The 9,989-nt window shown below is 43.6% G+C and overlaps 1 protein-coding gene across 2 annotated transcripts; it reads left to right on the top strand.

Annotated features, from left to right (window-relative positions):
- Positions 1 to 352: 352 nt before the first annotated feature.
- Positions 353 to 9,043, top strand: LOC310685974 (16 kDa beta-galactoside-binding lectin-like). Of its 2 annotated transcripts, none has more exons than XM_083459133.1 (4): positions 353 to 489; positions 4,400 to 4,479; positions 7,863 to 8,034; positions 8,686 to 9,043. In XM_083459133.1, exons 1-4 carry the CDS (start codon positions 481 to 483, stop codon positions 8,830 to 8,832), a joined length of 408 nt encoding a protein of 135 aa, XP_083315259.1. In that variant the 5' UTR covers positions 353 to 480; the 3' UTR covers positions 8,833 to 9,043. The 2 variants fall into 2 exon arrangements, with proteins under 2 accessions (XP_083315259.1, XP_083315258.1); XM_083459132.1 differs by having other exon boundaries at positions 404 to 540.
- Positions 9,044 to 9,989: the final 946 nt, after the last annotated feature.

The following is a 9,989-nucleotide window of genomic DNA, read 5'->3' as shown; positions in this document are numbered from 1 at the left end:
TACCGAAAGCCAATAAAAGTGATTTACATTTAAGTCTTTCCAGTGTCTTATGCTGCCTGCTTTTCTGCTGGCATCCAAAACCCAGATCAAACAATGAACAAATGTTTCAGCGAATGCCAGCCAGGAGGTTGCTGGCATCGATTGCCTGCAGAAATAGTGTCAGCCGCTTGTGTTTGTTATCAATGTTCCCATTCATCTGAAACAGGTTAGAGGTTTGGTTTTTTTGCCCATTGACTCTGATTTCCCCCAAGCTTGAATTTCTGGATATCTGAGCAGACCCTCCACTCACAACACACACTTTCAGTCATGTGGTGCAGTTTGCCCAGCTATTTAAAAACAGCTGGGGGGGGGGGTCTTCCTGGCTGAGTCCTTTAAAAAGGCAGCTGTCCTGACTTCTTTCGCTGAGTCACAGAGCTGAGAATAGAGGGAAGAGAGCCTCGCTGCCTTTATTCACTGGCTGGATCCTAGGAGGACGGCATCATGGAGTGTGTGAGTCCTGGATTGTTACTGTTAGGACAGCAGGCTGTTGCTGCTGAGGTTGTAAGATGTGCTACTGTAACTGAGCAGGGCTGGAGAACTAAGGGGCATGAATAAGTAGCCGGTCAGAGGCAGTAATGCTTCTGAATACCAGTTATTGGAAACTGTAGGAAGGGAGAGGGCTCTTGCTCCCAGGTCCTGTTTGCAGATTTCCACGGGCATTTGGTTGGCCACTGTAAGAATAGGATGGTAGATAGATTAGATGGGTTATTGGCCTCATCTAACAGGTTCTCCTGATGTTCTCGGGTTGTTCTCTTTGGAGAAAAGTTAGCCTGTTTCCTGATCACTGTTGTGCGCATCTTGCATTTCTTCTTGTTTCTGGTTTCTTAAGTGAACATTCTTGGTGCTTTGTCAGCGGGACTGATCTCTGTTGATGGTGCTGTGCCACTGATCACACACACACACACACACACACACACACACACACACACACACACACACTGCTTTCTAAAAAAGAATGGTGTCTGGTCCTAAAGACCTTATTATTTCAGGAGAGACAAAGGTAACTGAAGAGATGAATGCATGCAACGACAACAACAAAAAAGACTTTTTGCATGCTCAAAGGGAATGTGAGCCAAAGTTTTAAGTAAGGACCTCACAGAATAGATTGGGATTTCTAAAGCCCGGTGTGTAAACTCACCGTACTGATCGATGCTCCTTAGCATTTTAATTTCACAGTGAATCTGGTGGCTTCCTTCTCAAAGGATAAAAGGTAAAGGGACCCCTGACCATTAGGTCCAGTCGCAGACAACTCTGGGGTTGCGGCGCTCATCTGGCTTTATTGGCCAAGGGAGCCGGCGTACAGCTTCCGGGTCATGTGGCCAGCATGACTAAGTGAACCAGAGCAGCGCACAGAAACTTCTTTACCTTCCCGCCGGAGTGGTACCTACTTATCTACTTTCACTTTGACGTGCTTTGAACTGCTAGGTTGGCAGGAGCAGGGACTGAACAATCAGAGCTCTAGCAAATTTTTCGTCTTGCGAAGCACGGTGTCGGAAAAGTTTTGGAAAAGCTTCAAAAATCGCCAAAAAACTCAAAAAAGGCTACCACACCGCGTTCTATGAGTTGCTCCTCGAAGTCAAGTCGCAACTGTATTAATGGTGTTAAGAAAAAGGAAACAAAGCCCATAGGGAAATTCGTCTTGCGAAGCAGCTCAAAAACCGCAAAACCCTTTCGTCTAGCGAGTTTTTCATCTTGCGAGGCATTCATCTTGCGGGGCACCACTGTACCAGAATGGGTTACTTCCGGGTTTTGGTGGTCTCACATGCACAGAAGCACTAAATCGCACTTTGCTCATGCACAGAAGCACTGAATTGAAACCCGCACATGTGCAGACACGCTGCTGTGGGTTGCAGACGCTGTAGGTTGCAGACGCGCATCCCGCACGGATCACGTTCGCAACCCGAGTGTCCACTGTATTCTCATTTCCATTTTCTCAGGGACTGCATGCATTGGTGGCTTGTTCAAGAAGGTCTGGTTGTGGAATCCGAACACAAATTTTAACTGCCATGGCGATCACTTGTTTTTAGGCTTGAAGGCTTGTTTTTAGAGATAGCTGGACAAAGAAGATTGATCCAGTTGCAGTTAGCCAAGGCCATCCTGGTTTGGAGAGACCCATCACACAAAAATCCCTGGAGGCCTTTGCCCACCTGGCCTGGGACACCTCGGACTGACTCCAGCTGCAAAATCTGAGGCTGCTGAACCAACTAGGGTGTTGGGGTATTGCTTAGTGGGGTTTTTTGGGGGGGTGAGGTTCTTGCTGGTTTTTGATACCAATTTTTTGTATCTTAACTTTAGATCTTATGTTGGTAGTTCGAGCCCACCCAGCTGTGGGAGAGATTCCTGCGCTGCGGAGGGTTGGAACAGAAGGGTTGCCAAATGTCTGGAACTTCTAGGACTTAGACGGGTTTTGGTCGTCAGAAACAGTGTCAGGGCAGAAATAGCTGAAATGTCCGGGGAAATCTTGACATTTGGCAACCCAGGTTGGAAGTGTAGATTTTGGTGGATTTCATTAAAAACAGCTCAAAAACTACTTCTTCTTTTGAGATAAAACTCAACAACTTTGTGTCCGAATTTTCACTTTTTGGCAACCCAATAATAGAGGAACCTCGGGGTCTGTTCCAACTCAACATTTCTATGATTCTATGGTTCTATGTGGAAAGTGTTTAATTTTGTTGTGTACAGTGGTACCTCGGGTTACATACGCTTCAGGTTACATACGCTTCAGGTTACAGACTCCGCTAACCCAGAAATAGTACCTCAGGTTAAGAACTTTGCTTCAGGATGAGAACAGAAATTGTGCAGCAGCAGCAGCAGGAGGCCCCATTAGCTAAAGTGGTGCTTCAGGTTAAGAACAGTTTCAGGTTAAGAACGGACCTCCGGAATGAATTAAATACTTAACCCGAGGTACCACTGTATTTTGAAGTTTTATTTATTGTTTATGACTACTGTAATTATGTACACCCCCCCCCAGGTTGTAAGCTGCCTTGCTCATGGCTTTAACTATGGAAAGGTGGCATACAAATAAAATTATGCATTTACAGGGTATGTCCTTAAGTTCTGACAGTGGCTGGTTGGCTGGAGGACAGAGAAGGGTGTGTACCCCACTATGGCACTGTGCAAATTATGATGGTAGCTCCACCCACTTCGGCCTCTGCCCCCACCCACCACTTGCATGTGGCCCCTGGAAAGTTACCAAGAAGTAAATGTGGCCCTCAAGCTTAAAGAGGTTCCTATTTATTGTCTATTTATTTATTGCTGGTTTGCTTCCTTTTGTCCTGTCTTGTAGCAACTGGGAAGTCTTGCTCCTCCATGATCCATATTTTCTTTTCTTTTTTAAATTTTCAAAGATCTTTATTGAAACTTAACATATATACATAATAACCAAAATTCCCAATGATTCCCTCACATAAAATATCTAAATTACAACAGCGGCATAATTATACACTTAATTATAACCCCCCTCTACTTCCCTCCACAGCAATTCAACTTCTTTATATTTCTTTCTACCTTTCCCCCCTTGCATTCTATAATAATATTTTTGTTAAATTCTGATTTTTCCTTCTTTCTTTATTGGTTTTGTTATTGCTTACATTTTTTAGTCTAAGCCTATTAACGTGTCATTTTTAGAACAGTATTTTGACATATAATCTTTGAAATACTTCCACTCCATTCTTAACTTTTAATTTGATTGATATCTTATAATTGAAGTTAATTTTGCCAATTCTATACACTCACTTAATTTACAAATCCTTTGTTGGTGTGCCCTGAGATTTCCATTTAGTAGCAATCACTACCCTGGCAGCTGTTGTTGCATATAAAAAGATTGTTTTTTTTCATATGTGGTATGTCTTTAATAATACATGAGGAACTTAAGAAAATGCTTTTAAAAAAAACCTTGATAAAAAAAATCTCCGAAGCTTATCTGTTAGGGTTTCTGGGCAAAGACATGATCCATACTTTCAATTTGGTTTTCTTGGTTTAATTTCCACTCCTCTTTCTCCAGGGCCGTCTTACCCATAGGCGCTAGGGGCACAGGGCACCCGGGCGCTGGGCTCTCAGGGGTGCCAGGCCGAGAGTCCGGGGCCCAAGAGTTGAGTTTAGGGAAGAGCCCACCCATTGGTAGGAGCGTCACGGTGGGCTCTTCTGCTGTGGGCGGCTCTGTGCCGCAGGTTTGGGGGCGACCGAGCCAGTGAGATGCTGAGGCAACCAACCAGCTCTGCCCTCCTGCGCACCTGGTTCTTGGCAACCTGGGGCTGGTGGTGGCGCCAGGCAGATCTTTTCACCCTGGCTCCACATATGCTTAAGACAGCCCTGCCTTTCTCTCCTGAATCTCAAATAAGTCTTTCCCCTCCCGCTGCAGGGACTGGTTGCTACTCATCTGAAACTTCAGCATGGAGAGACGGTTGAGGTGAAGGGGAAGATTTTGCCCGATTGCAAAGAGTAAGTTGAGAAGGAGGGGAAAGTGTCTCCAAGTAATACTGGGACTTGTGGTGCTTTTGCTCCTGCTTGTGGTGGGCTGAGGAACCTTAGGTTACAGGAGCCAAGTGGGGTCCTCCACACCTCTGACATATGGCCCTCGGAAGCCTGCCCAGAAGAAAACACAGCCTACCTTACGAAGTTGTTGTGACTTTTTAAAAATAATTTTATTAGTTTTTTTAACATATCATTTCCAACAATCATATAACATAACTTCTTATCTTATACAATGTTTTAGACTTCCATCAACACCTCTGATGATTTTCCGTTCTTTATCACTTATTCTGCATTTCTTAATTTATCTATTACTCTTAATTATCATCAACTAATAATTCTCCTCATAGTCTTTCTTGCAATATTTCATACAGTCCTCCTTACAAAACTTCTTGCAGTCCTACTAGCGTAATCTGTTCATTACTATTACTTTTCAAATAGTTCGTATATTTACTCCAGTCTTCTAAGAATCTCTGGTCCTTCAGGTTTTCAATCCTTCCTGTTAATTTATCCAGTTCTGCATAGTCCATCAATTTCACCTGCCATTCTTCTTTCGTCGGTAATTCTTCTTGCTTCCATTTTTGTGCCAAAAGGTTGTTGTGACTTATTGAAGGGGGAATGTGGGGCTGGGGCATTGGCATGAGTTGTGTATTGTAAGTGTCACGGGGAAGCATGATTTAGGGAATGGGAGATTGGCATTTTTTCACCTTCTCACCCCTTGCCTTTTCCTGTAAGACCTATTGCAGTCGTTAAGAGTCGTCAACAGGCTCATCTCAGCTATCTGCCAATCTCCCATTCCCACCACCCTTCTGAGTAATACCCCTCCCCACCTTCACACTATATAGAAGGATCTGGCAACTTCTGTTTCACTGTATCTGAAGAAGTGTGCATGCACACGAAAGCTCATACCAAGAACTAACTTAGTTGGTCTTTAAGGTGCTACTGGAAGAAATCTTTTTATTTTGACCCCGACTTTTGAGAAGATTTTCCTGGGTTAAAAAGTAGTCTTATACGCCAGAAAATACAGTAATTTATTCCATAGTTCACAGAGACAAAGGAATGCAGCCTCCCTAAAATAATGGCATTGCTCCAAATAAAGTCCAACCCCCTCCATCCCTCCTATTCTACGTTGCCCTTATAATGGCCAATCTGAGCTTTCTGCCTCTGAGCCTTCTGTTCTACTACCTTTAATGCTTCCCTGGTCCTGGGCAGGGTGAATCAGGAATGCTCTCCAAAGACACTGAGTCTGTTAGTTATCTCTCCCCCCAGTGTTTCTTCTTCCTGCTGTCCCTCTCCCAATATTTCCCATCTCCACTGCAGCCTTTGAACTATGGCCTTCTGCAAACCACTGTTCTAGATCTATACTGTCCTCTTGTTCTTGGGAAGGTTCAGGAGAAGGTGGAGGGCGTCCTCCACCATTCCTCCTCAGTCCGCCCCCTGACATCATCAGTCTACCTGCAGCTCGAGACATATAATGGCTGCAGAATACTCTGCAACAGTGAGTGGTCTAACCTGGTTTTTTATTTTTATTTTAAAATCGAAGTGTTTTCATGGAGCCCAAATCACACAGAAGATATTCCGGCTAGCAGGTGTCTATGCCTAGTATAGGGAGCTGCATAGCAGTTGCTGCTTCTATGAAAATCCAATAAGCTACTCGCGCATGTGTTTCTTCTGAACATAGGTGTGTCAGTTGGAACTTATAATATGGTTTAGCTCTGTAGATTGCATAGTATAAGTATAAAGGTTGTCATAACTTAAATATGACATGAGAGTCTCTCTCTCTCTCATTTTTATTAAATTTTCTTTTTTGCAATTTAAAATACTCATTTTAACATCCTTAAAATATCAATGACTTCCATTCTTCTTTTTCAATGGTTTATTTTGCGTATCATAAATCCCTGTATATTTTACAAAAACTAAACCATTCAGTATTCCATTATTTCATCCATCAAAACTTATTTACACTGTTGAATTTATCTTAATGCTGCCAGCATTTTCAGGGGTACATATCCCCCCCCATATATTCAATAAATGTTTTTGCAGTCTTCTCTAGACGTATGTTCTTCTTGTTCTCTTATTCTATCTGTTAAGTCTGCGAGCTGCGCATATTCTGTCAGCTTAAGTTGCCATTCTTCTTTAGTTGGGACCTCGTTCGTTTTCCATTTTTAAATATGACATGAGATTCTCCATCACAAACCTGACTTGACGTTGGTACAAGCCTCATTCTAGCCTCATCTCAAAACGTGCCCTGAAGGTATTCAGGGGAGCATCGTGAGTTCCTCACGCCTTGTATAAAGGTCAATGCATGTACATCAAGTTGCCAAGTAGAGTCTATTCCAGGCATAGGCAAACTCAGCCCTCCAGATGTTTTTGGGACTACAACTCCCATCATCCCTAGCTAACAGGACCAGTGGTCAGGGATGATGGGAATTGTAGTCCCAAAACATCTGGAGGGCTGAGTTTGCCTATGCCTGGTCTATTCCAAATCTTGGATGGGGGCCATCAATAGACCAGGCATAGGCAAACTCGGCCCTCCAGATGTTTTGGGACTAGAATTCCCATCATCCAGTGCAGTCAAAGCTCACAAGGGTGAGTTTCATTCAAACATTTAATTTGCAAAATGGTTGAGCTGGGTGGGAACTCTGGGGGAAAGACAACAAGAGCTACTGGAATTGCTCGGCTCAAGCACCCCTCCATTCCCCACTAAGATGTATTAGCAAGAAATATTATAAATACACCAAGTTCAGAACAGTTGGTGGGCTCTCCTAGGTCCCAAGGAATCAGCAAACACCTTAAGGACAGATCTATTCTGTCTCCCACCCCCACCTCAATTTCTTAACTTGCTATTAATGTGGGTTCTCTGGCAAAATTGTCAGGCCCATGCCAGGCTTTGAAAATAAGTTAAGGGTTCTGTCCCTCTCCAGATCAAGGTGTGTACGCATGGTAGGATTTGCTGCCTGCTAAAATTGTAATTTTACCGTCTGAAACGGCATGCATGGATTCTGCAATTTTCACTTTGTGTAATAAACTGAGCTTTCTTTGTTGATTTCCCTCTCAACAATCTTAAGGGTAAAGCTATTGGCTTGTCTCTCTAAAAATTACTGGGTGACCTGTCTGGCATTTTGGGGGTCTTTAGGATTGCCAGCCCAGAATAAAAAGTTATTGGATGTCAGGGGTTTTATTTAGGCAGGAATAGAGGTAAACACATATTTGTAAACGGACACATGTTATAGCGCTAGCAAAAGACTCCAAAGCTCTTGTTAGGGTGTGTGTGTGTGTGGACACGTGAGTGCTTGTCACACATGTGAATTCAGACACATACAGCAACAGTTCTGTCTGCCATTCTTTCCAAGATTTGTTGTGAATCTGGGCCAAGACTGCGACAACATCGCCCTTCACTTCAACCCGCGTTTTGACTGCAAGGGGGATGTGAACACCATCGTCTGCAACTCTAAGGAAAATGGGGAATGGGGGGAAGAGCAGAGAGAAAGCGACTTCCCTTTTGAGCAGGACGGCAAAGTTCAGGTGAGGGCTTAGCGGTGTATACCAAATGCACTTACTGAAGATGTGCAGAAAAATGCATATATTGGTGATGTTCAGCTTATTTTTTAGTTGCTGCTTTGTTGTTAGTGTTTTATAGACTGTGATTGTTTTATTGATGATTATTTGACTGATGATTTGTTAATTATTTTCAACGCTGTGTTTGTGATGTTCTGTTATATTTTATTATGTCATTGCTATTTATCGTTTGTGAGCTGCTTTGAGATTCATTTGAATGAAGAGTGGCATAAAATCTGCTCATCCACTCCAATGGAGGTGAGTGGAACAGGCAGGCAGGCTTTCCTGGGATTCCTGGCTCAATAATAATAATAATAATAATTAATAATAGTTTGTTTATTATTTATACCCCACCCGTCTGGCTGGCTTTCCTCAGCCACTCTGGGCAGCTCCCAACAGAATATTAAAAACACAATAAAACATCCAACATGGAAAACTTCCCTAAACTTCCCTGAACATGCAGGAAGGCAGTATGTTGAGGTGCTGAAGATGCCAATGGACACTCTCTGGACAGCCACTCGCACTGTCTACAAAACGACTGCCATTCCCCTTTGGGGCATGTTAAAAAAAAAAGGTGTCTCCCACACTGGTCATGATTCTTTCTTTTGCTTCTTGCAGCTTTCCTTCACCTTTCTTCCAGGTGAGATCAAGGTGCTTCTGGCAGAGGGCCACGAAATCTCCTTCCTCAACCGGCTGGGCCTGAAGACCATCGAGTACATTGCGGTGGAAGGAGACTTCAAGATCCGAGTCCTCAAATTTCCCTAATCTAGTCCTCCGTCCCCGTCGCCTTGTTACATGGCTGAACAAAACTCAGTTGTGTTCTTCCAAAAAAAGTAGGCCGCTTAACATTGTTCTATTTTATAACTTGGATGGGGAACCTTTCTCACCCAAAGTGTTGCATTCCCTCCTGGGCGACCTCCCAGTGCATCAAAAAACATCTCCATGGCAAAAGATGAATAAATTTTGGGACAGTCAACTGTGTAAGATATCCCGTTCTTCCACTCGCAGATGGTTGGAGTGTTGTAAGGTAGTAAAATCCTGGCTGGGGCTGAAGGGAGTTGCAGACCAAAATATTTGGAGAGCACCACTTTGGTATCAACTGGTGTAGGGTGGGCTTCAGGACAGAGCAGAGTTTGCTCAGAATCACCTTAAGGTGCTGACTCTAGGTGAGGCTGGGAAGTGAGAGGCACAAAACCTTAGAGAGGAGCTGTGGACATTGCGGACATTGCTGAGCTAGATGTAAGGCAAAAATTTCTCTATGTCAACACAAAAACTGAGGGCTCTCATCACTTTGCGGTGGGGGGAGCAACCGTGAGAGTTGCAGTCTTCCCAACCTGTCCCCCACTTCATCCATGTAGACAGTAAAATGAGGTTTCCTTGGACTCAAAAGGTTTTTGAACACTTGTGCTTGTTTGAGTGATGAGCCCGAAGCAAGAGGAATGTAGCTGCTCCACCCTTCTTGGTTTTCACAAATCCTGATCAGTGGAAACAGCTGGGAACGTTCTTTCTCTGGCCAAGGAATCTCAAAGCAGCAGATGATCAGAGTGGGAACAGGAAACAGTTTCACTCTTTTATATATCTGCAGGGTTGCAATAGCTGTGCATTGGCTATAAGACTAATAATTTTTATTTATACCCCGCCCTCCCCAGCCAAGGCCGGGCTCAGAGCGGCTTACAAGCAATAATAAAAACAAGTTGAATGATTACAACTTAAAAACAAAATTAAAATGCAGCACAAGCGTTACTTTCCTTTTTAAATTCAGGTAGGTAGCCGTGTTGGTCTGATGCAGTTGAAATAAATTTAAAAAATGTCCAGTAGCACCTTATAGACTGAGACTAACTAAGTTTGTTCTGGGTATAAGCTTTCGTGTGCATGCACACGTCTTCTGAAGAAGGGACGTGGGTGGCGCTGTGGTGTAAACC

Source organism: Podarcis liolepis (genome assembly GCF_965112155.1).
Source record: "Podarcis liolepis genome assembly, chromosome: 9".
NCBI classification, from domain to species: domain Eukaryota; kingdom Metazoa; phylum Chordata; class Lepidosauria; order Squamata; family Lacertidae; genus Podarcis; species Podarcis liolepis.
The sequence above is the reverse complement of the archived record's forward strand: the minus strand, read 5'-3'. Positions and strand labels throughout refer to the sequence as shown.

Excerpts from the sequence above, each read along its gene's own strand:
- LOC310685974 (XM_083459132.1), top strand. The coding sequence starts at position 481 with ATGGAGTGTGTGAGTCCTGGATTGTTACTGTTAGGACAGCAGGCTGTT. Across the intron at positions 4,480-7,862 it reads ATTTTGCCCGATTGCAAAGA|ATTTGTTGTGAATCTGGGCC; the intron begins GTAAGTTGAGAA and ends ATTCTTTCCAAG. Across the intron at positions 8,035-8,685 it reads AGCAGGACGGCAAAGTTCAG|CTTTCCTTCACCTTTCTTCC; the intron begins GTGAGGGCTTAG and ends TGCTTCTTGCAG.